General features: G+C 42.4%; 2 protein-coding genes across 3 annotated transcripts in view; both read left to right on the top strand.

The window, feature by feature from the left end:
• Positions 1 to 13553, top strand: part of LOC102298495 (storkhead-box protein 2) — a 52638-nt gene extending 39085 nt beyond the window's left edge. Inside the window, exons 3-4 of the mRNA XM_005944928.2 lie at positions 1467 to 3855; positions 9940 to 13553. Of these exons, the coding sequence (XP_005944990.1) occupies positions 1467 to 3855; positions 9940 to 10144 (2594 nt within the window). The 3' untranslated portion in view covers positions 10145 to 13553. The remainder of the gene's footprint in view (positions 1 to 1466; positions 3856 to 9939) is intronic.
• A 1442-nt stretch (positions 13554 to 14995) lies between these two features.
• enpp6 (ectonucleotide pyrophosphatase/phosphodiesterase 6) overlaps positions 14996 to 25213 on the top strand; it is a 34605-nt gene continuing 24387 nt past the window's right edge. The window contains exons 1-2 of one of the 2 annotated variants that reach the window (XM_005944933.3): positions 14996 to 15571; positions 19499 to 19678. In XM_005944933.3, the coding sequence (XP_005944995.1) occupies positions 15316 to 15571; positions 19499 to 19678 (436 nt within the window). In that variant the 5' untranslated portion in view covers positions 14996 to 15315. The remainder of the gene's footprint in view (positions 15572 to 19498; positions 19679 to 25213) is intronic. The other variant, XM_005944932.3, reaches the window with a different exon arrangement.

Here is a 25213-nt window from a genome sequence, read left to right as displayed (position 1 = left end):
ACTCCGGCTTCCTCCCACCGTCCAAAGACATGCAGCTTGTGGGGATAGGTTAATTGATTAATCTAAATTGTCACTAGGTGTGAATGTGAGTGTGAATGGTTGTCTGTCCCTGTGTGTTGGCCCTGCGACAGACTGGCGACCTGTCCAGGGTGTACCCCGCCTTTCGCCCTATGACAGCTGGGATAGGCTCCAGCGCCCCCCGCGACCCTGAAAAGGATAAGCGGAAGCGAATGAATGGATGGATGGATGGAGAATTTAGACCGTTTTTAACTCTCAGTGTTCGTTTGACTTTGGGACCTGAAGTGGACGGAGTTTAGGACCCAGATACTCCGTGAAGCTCCTGACTACAGCAGCCGTAATGCTCTGACAATCCATCAACCAAAGTTGTACTAAAACATTTTTTAACAGATTTCTGCAGCCAAAATCAGTTAGAGGTCAGTAAGCACAACCAGAATTCATACATAAGGCACACTCGATTTTTGAGAAAATTAAAGGATTTTAAGTGCGCCTTATAGTGTGGGAAATACGTTATACAGAAGAAAAGAATATATTGCAATATATATCGTTACCGCACGTGCTTCAAATTATATCGCGATATGGATATGAATTCCCACCTTAAAGGCATGTGGTGCCAGTTTGATCATATTTAAAATTGAAGCATTTATTAATAGTAGGTCTCCTTTGAGCAGTTTTCTGAGACTTCATGTTGATGGGTTTTTTTAGGAAGTGATTACTGAAATTAACTATAGAGTCTCTGTAAAGATCAGTAGCACTGGATTCCGCTGTATATAATGATACGTCTGTGAGATGGATGTATAATTTTTTTCACAAATGGTTAAAATTTGTAAAGAAATTCATGAAGTCATTGCTGTTTAAGGTTAAAGGAGTGCCTGGCACAACAGAATTCTTCCTCTTTGTCAAACTGGCTCCATCACTGAAAAGAAACCTGCGGCTGTTATTATTTTCTTTAATCAGTGATGAATAGTAAGATGTCCTAGCTTTAAAATTTACAATAAACATTTTTCTGGGCTAAATGAAGATCTAAATTAGTGAGATGGCATTTCCTCTCCAGGGTACAGGTTATCTGTTATACCACTAACCTGTTCTGGGTTAGCAGGTAGAAATATTACTTTAGTCAGAAATACTGGCTGATGTTGAAAAAGGGGGTAAAGGTACATACCTTTGATATTGATATTGCAAAATGAAACCTTTTCTGTCCTCACTGACGTTGAAGTTATTTCAAATCTTCACTCTGGAACTAATCTTTAGAGCTTTTAGTGTACACGTGTGGGTCAAACAATAACATTTCTGTGGCAAGGGAATTGTTGCTTTTAAACATAGTACGATTAATAAAAATCCTGGATTGTATGTTTGTTTTTTAGTTAATTATGTTAGGGGGCGGGTTTAAATGAGGTGTTTGTAAAGAGCCAGTGGACTTACTGCTTCATGTCTCTGTCTTTGGTCAGGTGTACCTACACCAACGGAGGAGGTTTTGCGCCATACTCTGAACATGCTGGTCCGTGAGCGGAAGATCTACCCGACACCTGATGGATATTTTATCGTAACTCCTCAAACCTATTTCATTACTCCAAGCCTAATCCGAACTAGCTCCAAGTGGTATCACTTGGAAGAGCGTTCTGCTGACCGACACCAACATCAGAACCAGCAGCAGCAGCATCAGCAGACACAGTGCACCTCCCCTCTCTCTGGCACCATAACCCCTTCCACCTCCGGGGGTGTGCGAGAGCGAACACACCCAAAGTCCAACCAGAATCACAGCGGGGGAGGTGGGGATTCTTTTTACAACAACAGTTATCGTGGAGACGACCCCCCTAGCCACCACACCACCCTGCAGCGGCGATCCCCCAAAGACCACCGGGAGGCGTACTCGGTACCTCACTCCCCACAAACACCCCCTCAGCAAGCAGGAGGGAACACTGAAAAGAGCCGCAGTTCACTCGGGTTCCCATTCAAGACGGATACACTAAACAAGCACCGAGGTGGGAGCGCAGCAGGAGGAGGGGTAGCAGGAACTGCAGACATAGAGAAACAAGCTGGAGCTAGTGCTACGGGAAGTCGAAAGTTTGGTTTGAAGTTGTTTCGCTTGAGTTTTAAGAAAGATAAGGCCAAGCAGCTTGCAACCTTCTCTGCACAGTTCCCCCCCGAGGAATGGCCGCTACGGGATGAGGACGTACCCAGCCAGCTGCCACGCCACGTAGAGATGGAGATCATCCGTAGAATCAATCCTGACCTCACAGTGGAGAATCTTGCTCGACACACAGCAGTCATGAAGCGTCTTGAAGAAGAGCGTGCTCAGAGGAGCAAAGCATCGTCGGCCAATCACAGCTCCAGAAGTAGAAGAAGTGGGGGTAGACACAGAAAGCAGTCCCAGACCAAACTTAGCCGCTCGCATAGTAAGACAAGGACTACTCGCTGTGAGCCAAGTGACAGTTCCCATTTAGAGTTGGCCGAAAGGGACTATAGAGGTTACTCATGCTCACTGGCTCGGTCACCAAGGGAACAGGCAGTGGCCATGGAGCGGCAAAGGGCCCGACTCCACCTGGCACACAGCAACCCTAACATTCTTGACTCCTCACACCTGCCCGTTACTCCAGAGTGGGATGTGTCCGGAGAGCTTGCCAAGCGACGCACAGAAATGCCTTTCCCTGAGCCAAGTCACGGCAAATCAGCCCACCATTCTAAGGTCCACCGCTCGCACTCCCACACCCAGGAGAGGAAATCCAGAAATGAACGCAGCGACAAGGCCAAGGAACGTTCCCGATCAATGGACAACTCTAAAGGTCCGCTTGGAGCTGGACTGATTGGACCACCCGATTATTATGATGACCGGAGCCGTTACTATACTGATGATGGCACCCTGCGAGCTAATCAGAGCTCTTCTCACTACTCTCGTGCCACACCCACTTCCACTAAGGTGCCTGGGGATTCCCTGAGATTGGATGGGAGCAGGAACTTGGAGAAGAGTAAGAGCAGGGATAGTCTCCCAGCATATTCACCAAAACCACTGCCTAACTCTGCCTCTCCCGATGATTACTTCCAATGCCCTGGATCCTCTGAGGCTATTCTCACATCAACAGCTCCTCTGGGAACTCTGGGCAAAAACAGCCATGATGGATTAAAACCAGGTAGTATTGACAGGCAGACTGATAGACAGACATCCCATCCACCAGAAAATAGGGAGGACTTAACAAAGGTGGGACCTAAGGGCAGCAGCTTGCCACCAATACCCCTCTCTATCCCTGACCTCCCTCTTTCTAATGGACGACCTGCCCACAGCACCTCTTCTAATCAGGAGAAACGAAAGGAGATCTTTAGTAAAGATACGCTCTTCAAACCTCCACCTAGCCTGCCTTTGCCAGGTTACAGCTCTCTGAGAAAACCCACAGCCCTTGCCTCCTCAAATCTGTCATCATCCTGCGATGCTCTTGATTCCCAAGAAGCCTTCGATGCTCCTAAGCCTCTGTTGGCAACATCATCTGCTCCATCACAAGGGACTGAACCCACATCCAGTGCTGCAGATGCAAACTTTGACTACTACAATGTTTCAGATGATGATGAACTTGAAGACGGAGGCGCGAAAAGTCAAGGAGAGGATGAGAAGCCTGGAGGAAGCATTGCTGTCATGGGAGGAGGTGGAGCAGGAACCATGCAATGGCTGCTGGAAAGAGAGAAAGAGAGGGATCTGCAGAGGAGGTTTGAAAGAACGCTTGCCTTCCCAGGTGTCAAAGAGAACCTTCCGGAGCCCAGTCAGAACCAGCAGTCAGCTCATTCTGCTCGGCTGGACAGTATGGACTCCAGCTCGGTCACTGTTGACAGCGGATTCAATTCCCCACGGTGAGAATATTTATACTGTACACACTACAGCCATAAACACCAACACTGTACATGGGGGGTGGATGCACTTCAGAATAATAAAACCCCAGATTAAGCCTTTGTTCGTCAATCTATATACTTTATAATTTAGTATCTAATTGAGACATTTTACATTTATCAAGTGTAGATAAATGATATCAGTGATATTTAATCTCAAATTACCACGTTCCTGACTTCCATAAGTGGAGGAAAATGTATGGATAGTTTGCAGCAACCTTCTTCATGAGCCCTGTGCTCCACCTAAGCTGTCAGATGCAGAGCTCACACACATGATCCGGGCACGTTCCCAAACAGTTCCTAACAGAAAATCCTATTCTTGTATTCTAAACGTGATTATTCCCCTTTAGTAGGGCTGCTCGATATAACGATGTATATCTGATGACGATATAAAAATGTCCGTCGTTTCATTTCACGCTATCGTTTGTTTCGTGGTGTCGCAAAACAAACTGTTTGCAGCAATATTTTCTCATGGTTCTGATGTCACTGTAGTGGCTGGATTCATTTATTAAAAGTCTCTTTCTCTTATATTTAATATAACCACACTACAGAAGCGCCTGTTTTTATGCGTTGTGGTTAGCAACCACGACGGTAACACCATCGCGTGTCCGCTTGTTTATGTTCCACATAAACCTTTCACAATAAAGCTCAAGATCCTGTTGAGACTTTTCAAAATAAACTGAATCACGTGAAAGAGCAGATTATTTACGGATGAGAAGTAAAAAAGTCGCCAGGTGCTAAAAAATAAACCTTAGACTCAAACGTTAGAACAGGCTTTTCCCCGCAGCACGCCGTGTAATAAATACTCACAAAGGAAATGGCGCCGTTACAACTTGTGTCTAAAAATGTGTCGTTTCATGCATCGTTAAAACACTCGACTCCAGCTACACGACGCACAGCTGGAAACACTTCACGCAAGTCGAGCTGCCCGAGATTCACAGAGTTTACAGAAAATGTTACATTTGTGTGATTTATATCGTTATCGGACGATAGATGTCTTATATCAGGATATGAGGTTTTGGTCATATCGCACAGCCCTACCCTTTAATTCCCTCTAACTGATCTGAAGTGACCTTGAAACACATATGTAAAAGCTGCTCTTATACTGCATTTATCAATTGCATTGTTATTAGATCATCTGGAGTGTGACTCCATAGTGTAGTGGATACCTGCTGGGGATGGATATTCCTTTTGGTTTGTGTTATGGAGGTCATCCAGTGAAAGTCTGACAAATCAAAGGTACAGACCTACTGTGTGTTTGACCTGCTGAGGTATCTAATAAAGTCAGTATGAAATGAATGTCTGACTATAACAGTGTATAAGACATTTTGACACCAGGCTGAATGATGTATATCACAGATCTCAGAGACTGCACGTGTGGTGCTGAGCTGTGGGGCTGCTCGTGTGCATTATGGACTCATTTCCAACTGTGTTAAAGATCCACTACTAATCCACTGGCTCACTTTAAAAACTATCTTGATTGCCTGCATGCATCTTCTGTTATGGTCCCCCCCATGGCACTGAAAGAGAAGTTCCTACAAATAAATATGTAATGAGGTCAACTGCAAAAAATAGCTACGTCCAAGGGCCAGATTTACTAACGCTCTGCACCACAGCAAAACACGCTTTTTACGTTAAAAAGCTTCTGTCAGGCTTTCATAAAGAGGGCCAGTAGTTGTTTGGAACTGAAAGGTGTGGATGCAGTTATTGTGTTGGCTGGCCTCAAGGCACTTTATTTATTTTTAGGAGTTTCCCTTCAGAGAATATTTAAATCAATCATAAAAATGTGATTTGTGTAAGTTTGGGACATTTATATTGTTTCATTGAAACCAAGTCGTGCTCAACTTTAATGAAAAGTTTAAGAGCTGTACAGAGATACATCATTAACATGTTCTTTTATCAACACAGACGCACACAAAGACACACACACACACACACACAGACAGGTCAGCTGTTACACACAGATTTATGATGTTTAAGGTGGAACAGTTTGTAACGGTGCTCCTGAGTTTCAGTGCCAAAGACCTCACATAGTTACCAAACACTTCTAACAGGCGAGTCCAGTTTTATAGTGAAGTGACTTGTTTTCATTTTCCTTAACTGCAACAGTACAGAGTGTAAAACCTCTGCTTACACTGTATTCCTTTTGTTAGCACAGTTACTCCTTCGCACTCTAATGTTTGACACTCACAAGCTGCCCTTGGAGTAAACTGACTACATATTTGTACATGAACCAGCGCACTGTTAGGTCACCAAAGATTTCTTTCACCCTCTTCAGCTTTTGTAAATGCATCATCATGCTAATTTAACTGAGAGCTTACAGCCACAAAGCTGGCACCTCAGCTCTTTGCTAAACCCTGACAGCAGCTTTTTGATACTGCATGCTGATGATACTCACAATGACAGCTTTGACCACTCAGACTTTATTAGGTAAAAAAGGTTGATGTGATAACTGCATTTCATAGGACCGAGGGTTTGATCCTACAGTTACATTATCACTGCTCTTATGGTGGCAGATCTCCATACATTAGTCAACACGATTGACTGTGATACTGTATGAACTGCTTAAAAAGTCATTGAGAGGTGTGAAGTACTGAAGTACTTCTTAATTGTACTTAAGTACAGTTTTCTGGTATCTGTACTTTAGCTGAGTATTTATTTCTCTGACAGCTTTGTACATGGACTCCTTACATTTTGATTTAAGAGGGGAGTTGTGCTTCCTGTCAATGCACTGCTTCAAACATTAAAACCATTAGAGTCTAAACAGTAGCACATGAGAGTCGATCCAAATGATGTATCTGCCACCATGGGGCTATTGCACACACAGAGACGAGAGAGACAAAACGATGTCATTTATGCATCATTTATTACAAGTTAAAAGTGGGCCAGTGGTTTATCTTTTGGTCTTGTCAACACTGGAATTAGTGCGGATGTCCAGAAGCTGTGGTCACGATACTTCAGCATCTAGCTAGCCCGACAGACGAGGAGCGCTCAAAGATGGAGTTCTGATTTTTAAGTTGCGGGTAATTTAAATGCAACGTTTTTATCAGATCAACAAATATCAGCAAGCATACAAACTGTGTGCAGCTTGTTGCTAGTAAAAAGTACAGCTGCTAGATTCCCCAATGAGACAAAAGAACGAGAGCCAACTCAGAGATGGAGAAAGATGAGAAAGAATAGAATAGAATTCAACTTTATTGTCATTGCACATGCACAGGTACAGGGCAACGAAATGCAGTTTGCATCCACCCAGAAGTGCTTTAGTGATATAGATATATTACAATATATATTAGCAATAATATAGATATGTGAGTATATTACAGAAATGGGTCTATTATGTTATAATGTACACGGTATGAAGTATGTTGTGAATATTCTATAACTATAAGTATGTACAGGCTGTAGTGAGTACAAGCTATGTACAGGATATGAACAGGATATAAATATGAAAACTATACAGAATATGAAATAAATAACTTTACAGAATCTGAGATATACAGCTATACAGAAATGGGAACTATGCAAGTTGTAAACAGTTGTAGGATTAAAAATTATCGAATGTACAGAATGATTATTTACACAGAGCTATACAGTAGTGCAGTTAAGATAAGTGAGGGTGTAGATAGTTTCTACAGAGGCTATAAAGTGCTGGTGGTTGTGAGTGGTGGTTCAGTCCATGTTATTATTGTGTGTTTGAGGGTACAGTTGTCCATTGTGGGTGTGTGTATGTTCAGTCCATGTGTTAACGTGGGTCAGATGTCAGGAGGCAGAGTTCAGCAGTCTGACAGCTGTGGGGAAGAAGCTGTTCCGGTACCTGGTGGTCTTAGTCCGGAGGCTCCTGTGGCGCCTCCCAGAGGGCAGGAGGGTGAAGAGTGTGAGGGTGACTGGGGTCTCTGATGATTTTCCCAGCCCTTTTCAGACACCGCTTCCTGTAGACAGGACACGTGCAAGGCTGATAACGCTTTCATTTACCATCTGGTATTAAGACAGCCCGTGAAACATCTGCTTACATCTAGTTGTGTAAATCCACAAAGAGCACGTCGGAGCAGCACCACAGGTCAGCTCACCACAGCCTGTAATATTGGCTGGAGCTCACAACAGCAATGACTCATTTTCCTGTTTAGGTGTGGAGGCCCCGTCTGCAACGTAGCAACAGACAATAGATTTACATATGTGCTACATATGTGAGTAAAGTCAGTACATTCTTACTAGAAAATAAAGTTTGTTTTGACCATAATTACCTCATAGGATGGAATTCAAGACAGAAGGTGATTTATAGGAATTTAATATTTCTTTCATTTCTTAATAACTGCACAACAATTGTTGCCTTCTCACTGAGCTTCTTGTTGATGGTCTGGTCCGTGTGCACCTGGTAGAGCATCAATCACTGTGGACACTAGTGAGCGTAGCATGCTTCCTCGTGTTGGGTAAACATATTTTTTTCTTTAAGTCTTATTTTATTCTTTTTTAAGTAAAATTGCAAACATTTTATAGGAGGAAGCTGAGCACAAGGATTTAGCCTCCATTAGAAAAACAAAATGCTTCCAGCCTCTGAGGAGGGGGTCAGTTTTTTCTGAGCCCATTCAAGTTGAAGGAGCCAACCGTGCCATCCTACTCTGGATCACTGCAAACACAAAGCTTTAGTGAGTCTCCTTTGCCCATCCCAGCCAGCCTGTGGGAGCCTCTACAAGTCATCCTTCAGATCATTCAGGTTGCACAACAAGTCTTTCATTCTGATACTTTGTGTTTGTGCGATATTTATATTTGAGCTCTTTGTATTTTTCACACGGGGCCATGTAGGACTCAATTTTTCCCCTTAATGATAAAAACCTTTATTTAGAAACTGCATTTTGTGTTAACTTGTTATCTTTCTCTAATGTTTAAATTTAAGAAACATTTAAGAAATATTTAAATGTGAAAAACATACAAAAAATAGGAAAGAGGCCAATACCTTTGTAAATGTAACTCTGTGATGTGTTATTTCATTTAGTTTAGTCAGTTACTGTCTGTACTGTGTCGGCTGTCACCACAGGATTCTGATTCTGAGTGATTCTAAAATGAAGAATGAAATTGGTCACAATAATAAATATAATAGTAATAACAATAAAATTAGACAAAAAGCGATGTGCAATAGAAGGTGAGATTTGAGGTAGCTATAGTGTTATATTTGTTTAGCAGATAATAACAGTGACAATAGCAGCTACTATATATACCAATCAAAAGTTTTTCCAGTTTTTTATTGAAAATCATACAGTTTAATGTCTCATTGCACTGAAGTGGAAGCATAGTACAAATAAGAAATTGGAGTAAATAAAAATCGTGAAATCAGTTTATAGACCAAATATATTCTGACTCATCAAAGTCGCCCCCTGTGATACAACAGCTGAACACAGCCGTGGCTTCTTTCTACAACACAAATCAAATCTTCTCCCAAATCTGGAGCAGACGTTCCCATGAATGTGGACCTTGTAGCTGCTTTGCTTTCGCTCTTCTGTCCAGTTCAAACCAGCTCGATGGGTTTAAGTCTGGAGACTGTGCTGGACCTCCATGTTTCCAAGCTCATCGTGTTCTTTGTTCCTGAGGTGGTTCTGCCACAGCTTGGACTGTGTGGGGTCTTTATCCTGCTGTAGGATGAAGCCCTGACCAACTCGGTGCATGTAGGAAGTAACAGCAGCAGCTTTCAAGGCTGATCAGCCTCCGTTGCTGCAGAACAGATTTAAATTGTTAACCCGTGTTGTCCCTGAAAAAGGCCTTTTTGTATAATTGTGAAATGTACATTATTTTACAGTTTTGGTGACCTTACCTTTGTTTAAAACCGCTGGCAGTTCAACACTTACCTTTGTACCATTTCAAGCTGTTCACTGGACTTGAACGACTGCAACAAATAACTGGAAAAACTGGGCTGTTCTCAAACTTTTAACTAGTAGTTTATATACACAAACACATGTGTATGTATATATATGTACAGACACACACACACCAATGTCAGCTTGAAGAACCTTCTCTTATGGTTGTGTTATTTCTAATTGTGTCTCTGTCACTCTGCAGAACGAGAGAGAGCTTAGCATCTAACACCTCTTCAATAGTGGAGAGTAACCGACGGCAGAACCTGGCCTTGAGCCCAGGCCACCTCAACATCACCACTGGAAACGGTCCTCCTTTCTCCTTCCGTGCCATTCCGGAACCTGCTGGCACCCAACCAGAAAAACTCCAGAAGCCCAGTGCCTGCCTTGCGTCAATCACCAGCGTCTAGGGTCAGAACTAAGGGCTGGGCAGAACACAGAGCCAGTGGACTGGTCAGAAAATCAGTCTGCATGCACTGTTACAGTGAAAGCTGACAGACTGACTGGCAGTGCAGCTGTGACAGGTCCTTTGTGATTATACCTGCTAACACACATATGGATGGACAGACAGGAAGTTAGATCCCCAGGAAGCAGCTCGTTCACACAGAACTACACACACCAGGATATTGCACACTGTCATTCTCTAGCCTCTAGTTTACACACTACAGCTTTTGTGTTTTTCATACGTGTGGGTTCGAGTGAGTGAGTGACTGAGCGAGTGACTGAATGCTTGGATAATCTGTAATCTCAGGTTATGTTATTTTCACGCCCATTCAGCTGCTTAAGATTACTTAACCCCCTCCTGTGGTGTCAACTGGTATTACACCCTGAGAACCATCAGTCCTCCTGACCTATAAGGGGCTCCCAGAGTTTCACTAACCAATTCTTACTCATTACTTGTCTCTGTTTGCCCTCAAACAACATTTGCCAATGGCAACACCCTTTAAGGTGCAGTGCCACAGAAAATGGCAATAAAAACCTTTCTCATCACTCCAAAACATAACAACACACGTGAAGTGGTTATAAAGGACAGTTGTTTTGTTTTATACGAGAACATTTCTGTAGAATGTATGGAAGCATTTCTTATGTCTATGGTGCCCATCTGAACTCCCCGACACTGTTGGCGGTTTCTGTGCAGGCAGCAGTTAAACATGGACGGCTGCAGGTCCAGAGATGAGATTGATGATTACAGACTTTTACCTTTTGTTCTTTTTGTTACCCTTCATGTCCATTGGCTACAGTCCATCCAAAAACTGTCTTATTAGTCCAGTGGACATAGAGTCCCTTGTCCAGTCTCATAGAGGAAAAACCCCAATATCAGTGATCAGATTTACATCATAAATCTATACATTACAATACTCTACACCGACAACTACATTTGTGTAGTATATTATGTGTGTAGGTAACATGAAATATTTCTTGGTATCCTGAGTCGCTTTTCTTGTTGAGATTCATTTCATTCAGGTTCTGGACGTATTTATTAGATGAGTTTTAGACGCTGTTGAGGCTCTACAGGCGTTATTACGGCTTATTTCACTGCTCGTCTTTCCTCCTATAATACAGATATCGTCATTCTAGTCACAGTAGCCACCACCAACAATCTGGAGACTATAAGCAGCGCGTTGTTGGAAATACTACCTCGACAAGACAACACAATAAAGGAAAAAACTCTGAACAAGTGAATCAATCAACAAAATTTAGACTCCTCGATGTGAAACGGCTTTAATCAGTGGACATGAGGGGTCAACGTTTACTTGTTTACTAAAATAACCGCCCACGTTCCAGAGACAGGAAGTGCATGAGAGTTCACGTTATAAATCCTTGTGTGAGAACAGCAAAGTCTGTGCTACATGTTAATGTGCCATGTACAACATTGCAGTTGCACTTGTAGTGACTTAGAGTCCAACACAGAATGCAAGCTCTAGCAAACAAAGCATCCAGTCTGGTATACACACACAGAGAAAAAGACGGGGATTTGACATTTTTAGGATTTTTGCACAGCTTTTTCGCCGATTTATATTTTTATCAAGTTTATAAATACTTCAGTTTGTCTTCAGACGGCTTGAATCAAAACCTTGAGCTCTTCACTCCTGGTGCTAAGATGTTTTGTGGTCAGCGAGACTATAATTAAAAATGAAGACAATATGGTGAGATTATAGTATCATACGGCTGCTGTGCTTGCATATCTCTGGCACTGACCATTCTCCCGTTTACTGGCCAGCAGCACAGAGTCCAGACTGACTGGCAGGTGGAGCACCTGACTACGTCACAGTGATGTGTGAACTAAAAGCTACATTTGAAAATTGTTATAAATCATGCTTGAAATTGGGTTCCAGAACCTCTGTAGTGTTTTAGCAGTGATTTCCTCTCATCCCTTTTTCTGTTTCGCTGTTGCCATCCGGTAAGTTTCTCTCTACTTATACCAACTACCTCCATAGAAGCGAAAGACAGTCTGAAACATCACTGTCATTAGCCTCTAGCCTGCGAATGTCTTACAAACACATGTATTCAGTGCTCTCCAAGAGTAGGTTAACGGTACAGTGATATTTCAACCTACCGTCTGTGTATGTACGGCATATTCAACTGACACATGAACAGTGTGGAGTAAAAGCTGCTCGTGTTGGATTCCAGTTGACTTTTAGAGGGCACCATAAATATACTATCACACTACATATCAAAGTGTCGACGTCACCGTTCTTTTCCTTGACTCCATCCAGTGCTGACTTTCAGAAAAGTTCTCATTAAAAAACAATTTCACATCCACATTTCACTTGTTGTGTAACTGACGTCATTTGTTGGTCTTTGCATTTTCCCCTGTATTGTTCTACATCGGGTCCCCTGCAGTTCTTGGGTTGTATCCCTCAGGGATGTTCTGTTCTCTGGAACAGAGTGTTCAATGTTAAGTATTCTAGAATTGTAGCCCTTAGTCAATCATGCCTGAAGGTTTCTACCACTTTTACCAGTTTTAGTCACCTTTTGTCAGTATTCAACAAATCTGCGAAACATCCTTTATCTCTGTAATAAGGTTCTCGTCTCTGCTCTTTCCCTAGAGTAGGTAGTTTTTCTTACTACCTTTACACTAGGATTTTAGTCCCAATTATACTTTCACACATAGGTTGTTTGTGCCATTTGTACCCACGTTGTAAGACTATAGAAAGATGAGAATAAGTCCCGATATCACTGCTCCACCTTCACCTTCAGAGTGAGTCCTGTCCCTGCAGATACAGGATTTCCAGTCTGTATTTTCAAACAAACCTTAGGCTTACTGTCACAGCTAGGTTGAAGGCTCAATAGTAGAAATGAATCTCTGCATCTCTTTTACCACGTTTGAAGGTTTTTAGCTCTTGTTCCACAGCAGCGGGGTCCTTCTTTGTTCCACCAGTGAAACGGGGCTTTGTGTGCCTGCTGGAACACGTGTCTCTCATCTCTAATGTTTGCACTGCTCCCTACCCCGAGCCTCCACATTGTCGCCTGGCCCAGTGGCCTTACATCAACCCTTCTCCAGCACAATCCCTGTTTCTACAGTGACAGTCCATGAAATGTCTTCCCTCAACATTAGCGGTTGTTTTTAAGACTGGAGATTCTCAACAATAACAATGTTTCTAATGGTGACAATATGTCATACCTGTAAATTATGTTCATCTGTTATAACTAGTCAAAACAATTTAAATAATAAAAAGGAGGGATTTTTTAAAAATGTCTATAATATCCAAAAGTCCCTTTGATGTGTCGTACTGGTGTTACTGTTGTTGTAGTGTATGTAATGCCTAATGGGGATTGTGTTACTTTTTATGATAATAAAATAACAATGTTTGGTTACATCGCTGTCTTTTCATTCATTACTGCAGCCTTCTTTAAAGCGATGCTGCCAGACCTGCAGCATAAGAAGGGCTCCTGCAGATGAAACGGCTGCATGTGTGTGATCTGCCACTCGAGTGATTTTACTGCTTGATACATTTTAAAAACATTTCTTATGATATTCAGTGTGGATGAAACAAATACGTGTCATTAGTCTGCATCATATCTTTGGTTTCCATGAATATGTTGTTGTTTTGCCTCCACCAGCAAACACCAATATGTAACCGAAGCTTTAATTCAAAGGGTTCAACAAAGAATTGCAGTATTGCATCCTGTCTCAGAGTGATGCTGAAAAACGAGTTCATGCATTTGTTACTTTTTGGCTGGACTATCCTCCACTAGCTATGCTTCTGTCGGTCTAGGCTGATGCACTGCTCGACAGCAGTGGGCCACAGAGCTGATGTGTCCTGGAGCCACCTTCTCTTTTCCTTAATCTGCATACATTGTGCTGTCCTGTGTGGTGCAGGCCCGGGTCCTCCCTGCCGGCCTGGTACTCTGTCTCTTCGCCCCGCTCTCTGGGTTGGGATGGGTGCCGCTCTGTTCCAGGACAGTGGGACTCAGGTAGGCTCCTTTGAGGATGGCTGTCTTGCACCTTTGGGAGTGGGCGTGGCACCTGGGTTGCGTTGGCCAGTGCTCTGCTTGGGTTTCAGGTCTGTTCGGTGTCCCTCAGCTTCTGCGGTGTGGTGGGCCCTTCTGGTTGACTTATACTAGATCTCTGTGGGGGCTTTAAACATCTGTGCAGTGCAGGTTTCTTCTTACTCTTTGCTATCAGCTGTGACCAGTCTGGAGCTTCTTGGTTTTACTGATGATTTCGGTGAGCGTTGTGGGGGTGCACCTGTTCTTACAACACAAGTTACCGTACTACCTGGTGTTATCTAGACAAGTGTCCTCACCTTTGTGTGAATTTTTGGTCTCCAGCCTCAGGGTGCACTTTTAGGGGTGTGCACGTACACACAGACACAAAGAGGTTGGGGGGGGAGGCTAATGATGTTTCAAAATAATATTGATTGTCAGATGCCTCAACATATAAACGATAGTAACATGTGAGCCATTTAGGCTGTGGCTGGCAGTAACTTAAGAACCAATGCCTCTCCACTGAAATGAATGAAGGAGGGGAGAACTGAATAAACTTCTCTGGGAGGAGCAGAATACGTCATCTTTTCATGACGCAAAACAAGACAAAGTTAAATTCAACAATAAGTCCTATAAAGTCTTATGAGCCGCGGAGTAAAGTTAAGGGTTTCAAATGTGAGCGATATGATTTTGAGCCTGAAGTCCATAAATGAAATGCTTCTTGAATGTGCTCGAGAACAACATGCATGGCTGTGGATGATCTTTAGGCGGATACTGACGGGCGACCACCGCGCATGTTTAATGTTCTCGTGCAGCCCCTCATAGGCTGACTGACGAGGCTCATAGTTACCTCTGGATAGTGACAGGCGGAAGGAGAAGTAGTTCCTATCAACTAGGTGCTATGTTGGTGAAATCATGATGGTGGAGTATTTATTTTCATGTTAATATAAAATACACATTTGCCCCGTCTATGAATCTTTCTCTGCACGAATGCTGTTATCGGAAGTCGATGATCAGTGATCGGCACAGCCAACAGGTTCGCATCGAGTGCGCACTGAGAAACCTTTGGTAGCTGCTGCTGCTGCGGCACAGGAGCAAACTCCCTCTGCCATAAAGTTTTAGACAGAGAAGCAGATCATGCGTTAATGTCATGTCCAGCAGAAAGACTCCTGCGTTCTGCCCTCGGACCGTCCTGCTGCTGCTGCTGCTGTTTGACGCAGGACAGCTGGGTGTCGAGGCGCACCCGTTACTCGTGTTCTTGATCGATGGATTCCGCTACGACTACATGGATGACCTGCACCATTTACCCGGATTTCGTGAGCTTGTGGAAAATGGTGTGAAGGTTGACCACTTAACGCCGGACTTCCCAAGCTTGTCATACCCTAATTATTATTCCTTGATGACAGGTAATCCGTCTCTTTATGCGTCTCTGTAGCTTCTAACACAATAACTGATATTGTAAGAAGACATTAGGTGTAACTCCCAGCTGATCAAACAAATACGTTTGATTTAATGAGCTGGGGAAATGTTTTAGGCCCTAAACAACCAGATCTAATTACCCGGACATGTAAAACATGTAAAACATGTAAAACCCAAGAACATAAAAGTTACACTAGAGGCGCCCTGAGAGGCCTTTTAATTATACATAAAAGCGCATTAACTCTGAGGCCGTGAGAGGACAACAAAAAACACATAAATAGAAAAAGTAGGTGATTAAAATCCAGCCGTCTACACGACACATTAGTCATTAGAGTCCGTGTGCGATTTGCACATTCCTGTGTTGTCCAGCAGTGTAATGGCGGCTGGGATAGTTTCAAGCCTTGCATCCTAAGTCATCTTCCTGACGGATCAGTTTGTGTTCAGAGTTTCAGCTGGGACTGCCTGCTCACAGACGGGGAAGCTCTCACTTTCTCCAAAGCTGTTTGGATGCTTCTTTTTACGCTGCTGGTAATGCTTAACTGATAATAAGAGACTTCTCTGTAATCTCTGACTGCCTAGTTAAACATTAGCTTTATACTGTCTAAATAATTTAAAAAGAAAGTCTGTCTGCAGTTAGTTTAATTGTATAATATGTGATAATTGAAGTGAACTATCTGAACATGGCACATCAAAAGGCTTCTATCCACACAGAGGAGATTTAAACATCACAATACTGATGAGTTTGGGTTGTGCTGTATAAGAGAACAGCAAATATTCAGGGATACACACAGAACAAAGTTTATGACCAATACTGATACTATAAATGTGCAAATCTGCCAGCAGTCTTTTGATTTTTTTATACAAAATAGAAAAAAATACTTTGGAGATATGTCTCTATGCGTTTTGCGTACCTTAAAGTAACACGCAAATATAAATTGTTAAAGCATAAATATTTGTTTGCCCATAAATAATTTTTACTCAAAAAAAATCTACTTTTGTTTGCCAATAAATTATTTGAATTTGTTACAATAATTACGAGAGTATAACAGAAGAAAAATGTGATACAAAATTACAAGACAATTTATGTAGCGCACAATATTGTAAGATTAAAACGCTACAATAACCTGATACAAAGAAACCCCAACAATCAGACAGCTGAGCACTTTAGCGACAGTGCTAAAGGTGTGAAGGAGAAACCCTCAGTGCATCATGGGAAACCCTAGCTGTGCCCTGTGTGAAAGGGGCTGTAATAAAAGGACGCGGCGTGCGCTCTGAAACCCATTCGTTTCTATTGCCACGCAATAAAGGTTCCTGTTGTGCTGAGCCGAGCACAGCGTAACCAGGAGTACTTGCACATGTTCAAACCGGCTGACCTTTGACCGCTGTGCATTGCAACGTACCTTCAACAGAAACAAAGCCTACAGCTGTGCAAAGTTCAACCACATGATAAAGGAAACCACTCTGTGCGTATCCGAGTCATGTGACCTTTTTGACAGAAGTTTACGTGCATATAAAGGGACCTCCATTACAACAGCTCTGCAGACCTCAGGGGTGTGGAAATGTCACACTCTTCACTAGTGGGGATAGTTACAAAGCTTTCTTCTTCATGAATGAGCTGTACAGGTTTTTTTAATTACACATCTGGACACAATAAAACACAAATTCTCATAGAAGATGTAAAGTCATATCAGTACACTTAGAGCGGCCGCACAAAATGACGTACAAGCGGAGCACAGCCGCCAGTGCAACACGAATTTGGGGTCCTGCGCTCCAGCTAGAGGTGAGTGCAGCGCACGCCGCATCTGATGTGAAAGGGTCTTTACTCTATTGCAGCATAACTAAGGCTGGATTCTGAGTCTCTGAGGTTTATCAAAAAGGAAAGTTTGAAGCCTGATCTTGAAAGTAGAGATAGTGTCTGTCTCCTGAATCCAAACTGGAAGCTGGTTCCACAGAAGAGGGGCCTGAAAACTGAAGGCTCTGCCTCCCATTCTACTTTTAAATACTCTAGGAACAACAAGTAGGCCTGCAGAGCGAGAGCGAAGTGCTCTAATAGGGTGATATGGTACTACAAGGTCATTAAGATAAGATGGGGCCTGATTATTTAAGACCTTGTATGTGAGGAGCAGGATTTTGAATTCTGGATTTAACAGGAAGCCAAAACAGGAGAAATCTGCTCTCTCTCTCTAGTCCAGTCCCACACTGCACAGAGCAGGAGGTATGAAGTGCAGCAAACAAACCCTCAAGATGTGCTTATAATAACAATTTTATAGACAGTGATACTATTTATAGTGGGGGGGAGAGTGGGGGTCGTGAAATGTTTTCTTCTTCCTGAGGGGGGCGTAACAGAAAACAATTGAGAAGCAGTGCCCTGAGTCAAGCTGAGAAAGGGAGATCAACGTGGTTGCTAAGAGTTGCAGCTAACCAGCTAACAGCAGCTGGAGCTTTGGGAGCTGGAAGCAGATCTCGCGTGAATGGCCCGCAGTTGACCATCGATCACCAAGCGACGACTTGCCAACTGTCCGCACGAAACCAAATATGGATGTCGACTAACAGAGCTCTCGTCGTGGCCCCCAAAGCCCCACTGATGATGAGGATGATGAAGATGATGATGAAGAAACATCTCTTGACTTGAGCCATCACTCACTAACTGCAGCAGAAACCTTCATCCGTGCCCTTGTCACCACCTGGCTTGATAACTATAATGGAGCAGCTCCAGTATGTCCAGAGCTCCTCCAGGCTTCTATGAGCCACTAAGCTCTGGAAACATCATCGCCACCCTCAGAAATCTCCACTATCTCCTGCTCAAGTCCTGCATTACTTCCAAATCCCTCAATGCCCTGGCCCCTCAGTACCTCTGCTGCACCCATACACACAGTCTGGGTTGCTGCATCCTCAGCTATGGGTCTGCTTTCTGTCCCACACGCCCACCTCCACCCCTGTGTGGCGGCCCCTCACCCTCACACGAGCCCGTCACTGAAACTTCTCAAAACTCAAGTCTTCAACGAAACCTTGAACCTTTAGTCTTGTTTTTGTTTATTTATACTGTTGTGAAGCATCTTTGGGTTTGTTGAAAGATAAATACATTATACACATCTAAGTCATTAATATTATTATTATTACTTGTGTTCTTGTGTTCACCTCTTAACAGGTCACAGAAGTAGGTCAGGTCTGGGTCCAGAGGGTGGCCAGATTGTTCTGTCGTGATTACAGGTTAAGCTGTTTATTTAAAAAGGTGAAGTTTGTGTGGTGATAAAAGAATCTGAGCGGAGCTAAACATGAGTGGCTATGAAGGAGCGTCTGTAAGAGGAAGAAGGTCGTCAGCGTGCTACGGCTGGACATGCAGTTACGTGTGATCTGGAGCAGCAGGTAGTTCGAGGGAAGCACAGTAAAGGTAGAGGAGGGCCTAGTGGCATTAAGAGATTTGATTGGATCCAGTGTGAATAACGAAAATGAACCAATGAGCTGCTGTCAGTGTTTGTAGGGCTGATGCACGGCGGCCCATCTTTGTAATTTGAGGTACTGGGACACTGAGGTGAAACTATTCTGAACATGTTTGATTTCATTAGATCATTTTTTACCTGATGTTTTTATTTAAAGTTTTTTTGGGAGAAAATATTTAAGTATTGCAGCCGGTAATGTGTACACTAAATGTTTCCTGTGGCTCTGTGAGCTAATCCAGATTATTGCCTGAGCACAGGATGATCACTGTAACACAGGAACTAGAGAACCCCGTAGGTTCCTCTGTGGGGTTCTCTGGGATTACAGGCTTTGCTCCAGGCAGCAGAACTATCATAAACAAAGGTTTTTATGGGTTTAATAATGATTTACAAAGCGATGTGCTCTGAGCTGTGGGGCAACTTTTGTCTTGCACACAGTGTAATGTTACTTTTTATTATTATTGTTCTTATTATTAGGCCGTCATTGTGATATTCATCAGATGACTGGAAACTACATGTGGGATGAAGTCTCCAAGAAAGAATTCCTAATTGGGACCAATCCTGACAGCCGGTTGCCAATTTGGTGGGACGGGTCAGAACCACTGTGGGTCACCTTGCAGAAGCTGGGAAGGAAGGTTTTCATGTACTACTGGCCAGGTACGTGCACACGATCAATGTGAAATTCTATCTGAAGTTGTCTGTGTATTAAGGTGGTAAGTGGAAATGCGATGGCAAGCTGTTATTTGCAAATATCACATTAGCTAAAAGTAGCATTTATCAGCGCTCACAGTTTTGGTGACCAAAATAGGGCTGTCGATTCAGCATCAATTATTCCGTCAAGTAATCGAGTAATCGGATAAGAAATGCTTTCGTCTGATTATCGAGTGATAATAAATATTCAAATGAGAAAAAAACATCTTTCGTTGGTTTCCATTTTAGACACTGCAATGTTTGAAGGTTTAACTGCATCCGTGGTTAAAAGAAAACAAAGGAACCCTTGGATCGTGCTGACGTGCCGTCATTGACGTCGAATTTTAATTTTAGGTACAGTCAAAGTCAAATAAAACAAGATATGTACACAACCTAAGGTATAAAAGATTTACCTTCACTATTGTTTATGCTGCTGAAAACAGCCGTTATGATGGCGTAGACTTATATAATAACCTAACAATCCTCAGGTCAGTGGCTCAGAGATTTAAAAGCTTTATTTTTATATTTATAAATATTAATACACTTTAATTAACTCAATATTTTATATTATTTTAATCTGAAAAAACGTTACGAAAGCCTTGAAATGAATATGGTCTAGTACACCGCATGCCCCCCCGTAGACTTAAACCCTGTGTCCATGTAAAGAAAGGACAGCGGCCGTCAGCCTTCAGGAATCTGAGTAATTCAACCAGTCTGGTATCAGAGTGAGTTAACAGCTCAGGTCCAGTTCGTCTGCTCAGTAAATGGCTGCAGCCACTGTTAGCTATTTGGTATCACCTCCTCCAAACCTCAGTGATTTCTTAAAGGCCTGTGATCCCTCACCTCGAGGTGGCTGTGACTGTGTTTCTGGATCTTTATGGAATTGTTGCAACCTTCAGTTTGCTTTAGTTCACTCCTGTGGCACAGCAGTGTGACTCTTAGTGCTGTGGTGTTCTGTGTGGATTCTCTCTGGCGCTGTGGCTTTCTCCCACAGCCCAAAGTCATGTACAGGATTAGTTTCATTTGTGATTCTCAACTGTAGCTATAAATGTAAGCATGAATGGTTGACGGTCTCTTTTCCACGAGTAGCTACTTGGCTCCACTAGACTTGACGTTCGTGGTGTATCCGTCAGACTCGGGGACCACGCTGTTGTGTTTCTCATTTCCGCTGTTCCAAAAGTGGCAGTTTTGATTTTCATGAAGGAGACGCTTTCATGACTTATCAGGTGACGCAACTGAGTACCTGACATGCAGTCTGGTGCTGTCACATTTTCTGATTACCTCAGATCGATTTGAGCCTTGACTGAGTAGGTACTGAAAAGATTCCTGTTACCAGGTACCATCAGAGATGGGCAGTAACGCGTTACTGTAATCCGATTACTTTTTTCAAGTAACGAGTAAAGTAAGGGATTACTATTGCAAAAACGGTAATTAGATTACCGTTACTTTCCCGTAGGAACGCTGCGTTACTAAAACCGTGATTTTTTGCGAGAATGTCTCACGACAGTGACGTAAGCGAGTGCGCCGTTAGTGACAACAGCTGTGTGCAGATCAACAATGGATCATATATCGAGTGCAGAGAGAGTATGAGCGTGCAGCGTTTAAAGCGTGGAAGTACTGACCTTACTTTGAGTTTGATTCCATAAAAAGTGACAAAAACATTAGTGTCCGCTGTGCGTGGGAAGAAAACTTCTTTTTACAGCGAAAAAACCCCTAAACTTCCAACAAGCACCGAGTAGCTACGACGTAATGGGAAACTCACAGAGAAACTCGCGGATTCTTCCACTGACCGCGGCACACCTGCACCAGGGTAACCCTCCGCCTGCCCCACTCCTGCTTTACAGGTGAAAATAGAGCAACAGGACCGCTGAGTCTTTGACTTTATTTATTTTCTGCTGTGTTTTACTTGCATCTATTTGAAAGACTGAGTGTAAACACAAAAATATTTTATTTTATGTGCTGGAATGTGCAGAAAATAGGTTTAAATGTTAAACTAATTTCTTCCAGTCAGAGAATGTTGCAGATAATTAAATGTTTGCTTGATGCATAAAGTTAAAAGATTAAAACTAATAAAACAAGTTTTAAAAAGAGACTTTTCCATTTGATTACATTTTGTATGATGGATTATGCAGAAAAAGTAGAATTGGGCTGAAAGATCTATCGCTTTATCACCTCTTCAGGTTGTAAATCGTGTTTTTAAAAAGTAACTAAGTAATTAATTACTTTTGAAAATAAGTAATCAGTAAAGTAACGGGATTACTTTTTTGGGGAAGTAATCAGTAATTAGTTACTGATTACTTTTTTCAAGTAACTTGACCAACACTGAGTGCAACACTGACACAAGTAGGCACTAGTGAAAAAAGGCTGTATATGTCAGACTGGTAACATTTCCAGGGTGTAGCATGCCTCTCTCTGTGACAGCTGGTATAGGTGCACAAATAGGGGACCAAACACCTTATTCTGTCTTGATGCATGCTCAGTCATCCCGGTGACGTCTTCAGTCTCAGCTGACTGCAGGTTTCAACCTTATAAACAGGACATTTGCATAATGACTGAAACCACTGAAGGAACAATGGGCTGGGAGGGCAGTTCCTAAATCTTAATTATGCAAATTCTCATGACCACTGATCAAAGCTCACTGATCAATGTCCATGAGTCCCATTCACAGAGAGTTGGGGAATGGCTGCAATCACAGCATGTAAGATGGTGACAGATGTACCCTTAGGCCCCTCCTCCATTCAGAGATGGTCTTTCCCTTTTCACGTAAATGGCCTCCTTGACTCCGCCCTCAAACCAGCGTTCCTCCCTGTCCAGGATGTTACATCCTCATCATTGAAAGAGTGTCCACTGGCCTGTAGGTGTAAATAGACTGCAGAGTCCTGGCCTGACGAGGTGGCTCTGCTGTGTTGTAGCCAGAGCTTGTTTGGTTTCCCTGATGTATAAATCCTGGCACTTACCAGCGTACACTATGTTACTCTGTTTGTGTCGGGGACCCGATCCTTGGGGGGGACCAGTTTTTGGCGCAGCGTGTTTTGGGGTTTAACCCTCCTGTTATGTTGGTTTCCAGGAACACCAATCATGCTCCTGGGTTAATTTGACCCGGGGCAAATTTAAAAGTGTCAGAAACACCAGCATTGATTATTTTACAATTTTCTTTTATAATTTTGATTTTTTTCCACTTTCTGTAGTGATGCAGATGACATGTGACATCTCTTCTGTTCTGGGTCAATCTGACCACAGAGACCTGGTGTTTAGCAAAAATGCGTCTCAGCTGCTCCGATACTCCTGACACGTACGGGATCACTGCAGGTTTTCTCTTGTCCTTCTCTCCTGGATCAGCTGGAGCTTTCTTTAGGCGCCTTCCCAGCTTTAACAAAAGTCCAGCTGGGATAACCACAGTTACTCAGGGCCTTCCTGATGTTCTTCTGCCTCCCTGGCTGCTGTGTCAGTGGGGATGGTGTTCGCTCTGTGTTGTAGCGTCCTGATGACGCCCAGTTTGTGCTCCAGTGGATGATGAGAGTCAAACCTTAGATACTGATCCGTATGTGCAGGTTTACGGTACACGTCAGCTTTTAGATGTCCCCCACTACTGATGGAAATCTCACAGTCTAAGAAGGCTAACCTGCCTTATTCTATGAGTTTCAGATCTGTGGACTCTGCACTCTCTCACCATTTTCCTTCCCTGTTATATTGTTGTGAAGTACATTGTGAGGTTTATCCTGAAAGGCGCTATAGAAACCAAGTTTTACTTACTTACCGCTAAAGCAGTGTTTGAGTGTGCCTTGTGATTCAGGTTGAACTTGATCTTGACTTGGTCGGTCTGGTTCAGACCTTGAGATGTTAGGGTCACTCGTACTCAAAGTGTACTTTTGCAATTTTCGGTGATGTACAACTATTGGTAATTGTTCCCATCTATGCGCTAGCTTTCCAAACAAACGACCAACTATTACGGTCATGCCTGCTTACTTTCAGCATTAGCGAAGACACAATATCTACTTTTAAAATTAGGCTGAAAACTTGATAAAGCGTATCATTAGGGCTGGATCAGGTGACCCTGAATCCTCCCTGAGTTGCGCTGCAATAGGTCGAGGTTATTTTCCTTTTTCTATGTTTGTCCTTCACTCACTGTGTGTTTATACACCACTCTGTGTCTAATCATTAGTTATTATTAGCCTCTGTCTCTCTTCCACAGCATGTCTTTATCCTTCTCTCACCCCAACCAATCACAGCAGATGGCCCCGCCCCTCCCTGAGCCTGGTTCTGCCGGAGGTTTCTTCCTGTTAAAAGGGAGTTTTTCCTGCTGCTAATCTTAGTATATCTCCATTGTGTGATTCATTTTAATGCTTTCTCCAGAAATGTTGGCTGTGAAAGGAACGCTCCAAATGCAACATGTCCTGCAACAGAGTGTCCAACCTAATATTTAATTAGTTAATTAGTTATAGGTGCAAAGGTAGGAGACGATTAACACGTCACTAGCATTTAATCTGGTTTATCACACTGAGCAACCATGCAAACATCTCTCCCAGCCCCACAGATCAGTTTTGTCATTTCATTTTATTTATTTATTTCACACTTGGTACAACAATTCAAACAAACCAACCACACTTTCTATCAAAAAGCACTACAACCATGTGTGAAAAGGAGCAGGAAGAAGAAAATATTCTTATTAAACCCCGCCCCCTATCTACAATCCAACTTTATATTACAAGTGGGCACCAAAAATCAGGGAACAAACTAACATTAACATTTATCTCCGGTCCTAACCCAAACCAAACAACAAATTTACAATCAGAATATACCACTCCACATAGTAACAAGGAGAAAATAAATAAAATAAATAAAACAAAAAATTATAATGGATCCTTTTTCAATGAACTCCAATTTCATTCGCATTCTTCATATTGAGTTATCGTTTTAAGCATGTAACACTTTTTAAAACAATGTAAACTTATACAATTCTTTAAATTATAATGAAGAGAGTTCCACAGTCGTATACCCCTAACCGTTGACTCATTAATCTTTGTGTAGTCCTAGCTAACTGATGCTTAAAATAAAATTTCCTTCTGCTATCTTCTCCCCCTGAACACATAAAAATACTCTTTGTAACTTAAAGGGCAAAATATTATTTTTAGCCTTAAACATAATTAATAGTGTCCGTAATTTCACTAAATCTCCTAATTTTAATAATTTGATTTTATAAATAATTTATTTGTATGTTTCTATATTTAATATTATGAATCATCGTATCACTTTCTTCTGTAATAAGTTTAGAGGTTTTATAGTATAGTAGATATTACTAACAACTGACATCTGTTTTATACAGTTTGTGTATTAGATCTTGTGATTGTTAGTCACTATGATATCATCATCATCATCATCATCATCATAGCTATCATTGAGTCTCATCAACCAGTCTGTCAGAATATTTGTCTGATTTTTAAATTGCTGTTTTTTTGTTTTAAATGAAGCTTTGAGGATTGTGGCTGTAGCTCAGGTGGAGAA

This window comes from Haplochromis burtoni, unplaced genomic scaffold (genome assembly GCF_018398535.1).
Source record: "Haplochromis burtoni strain Fernald_Lab_line unplaced genomic scaffold, NCSU_Asbu1 Contig_413, whole genome shotgun sequence".
Taxonomy (NCBI): Eukaryota; Metazoa; Chordata; class Actinopteri; order Cichliformes; family Cichlidae; genus Haplochromis; species Haplochromis burtoni.
This window is presented reverse-complemented; position numbering and strand designations above follow the sequence as displayed.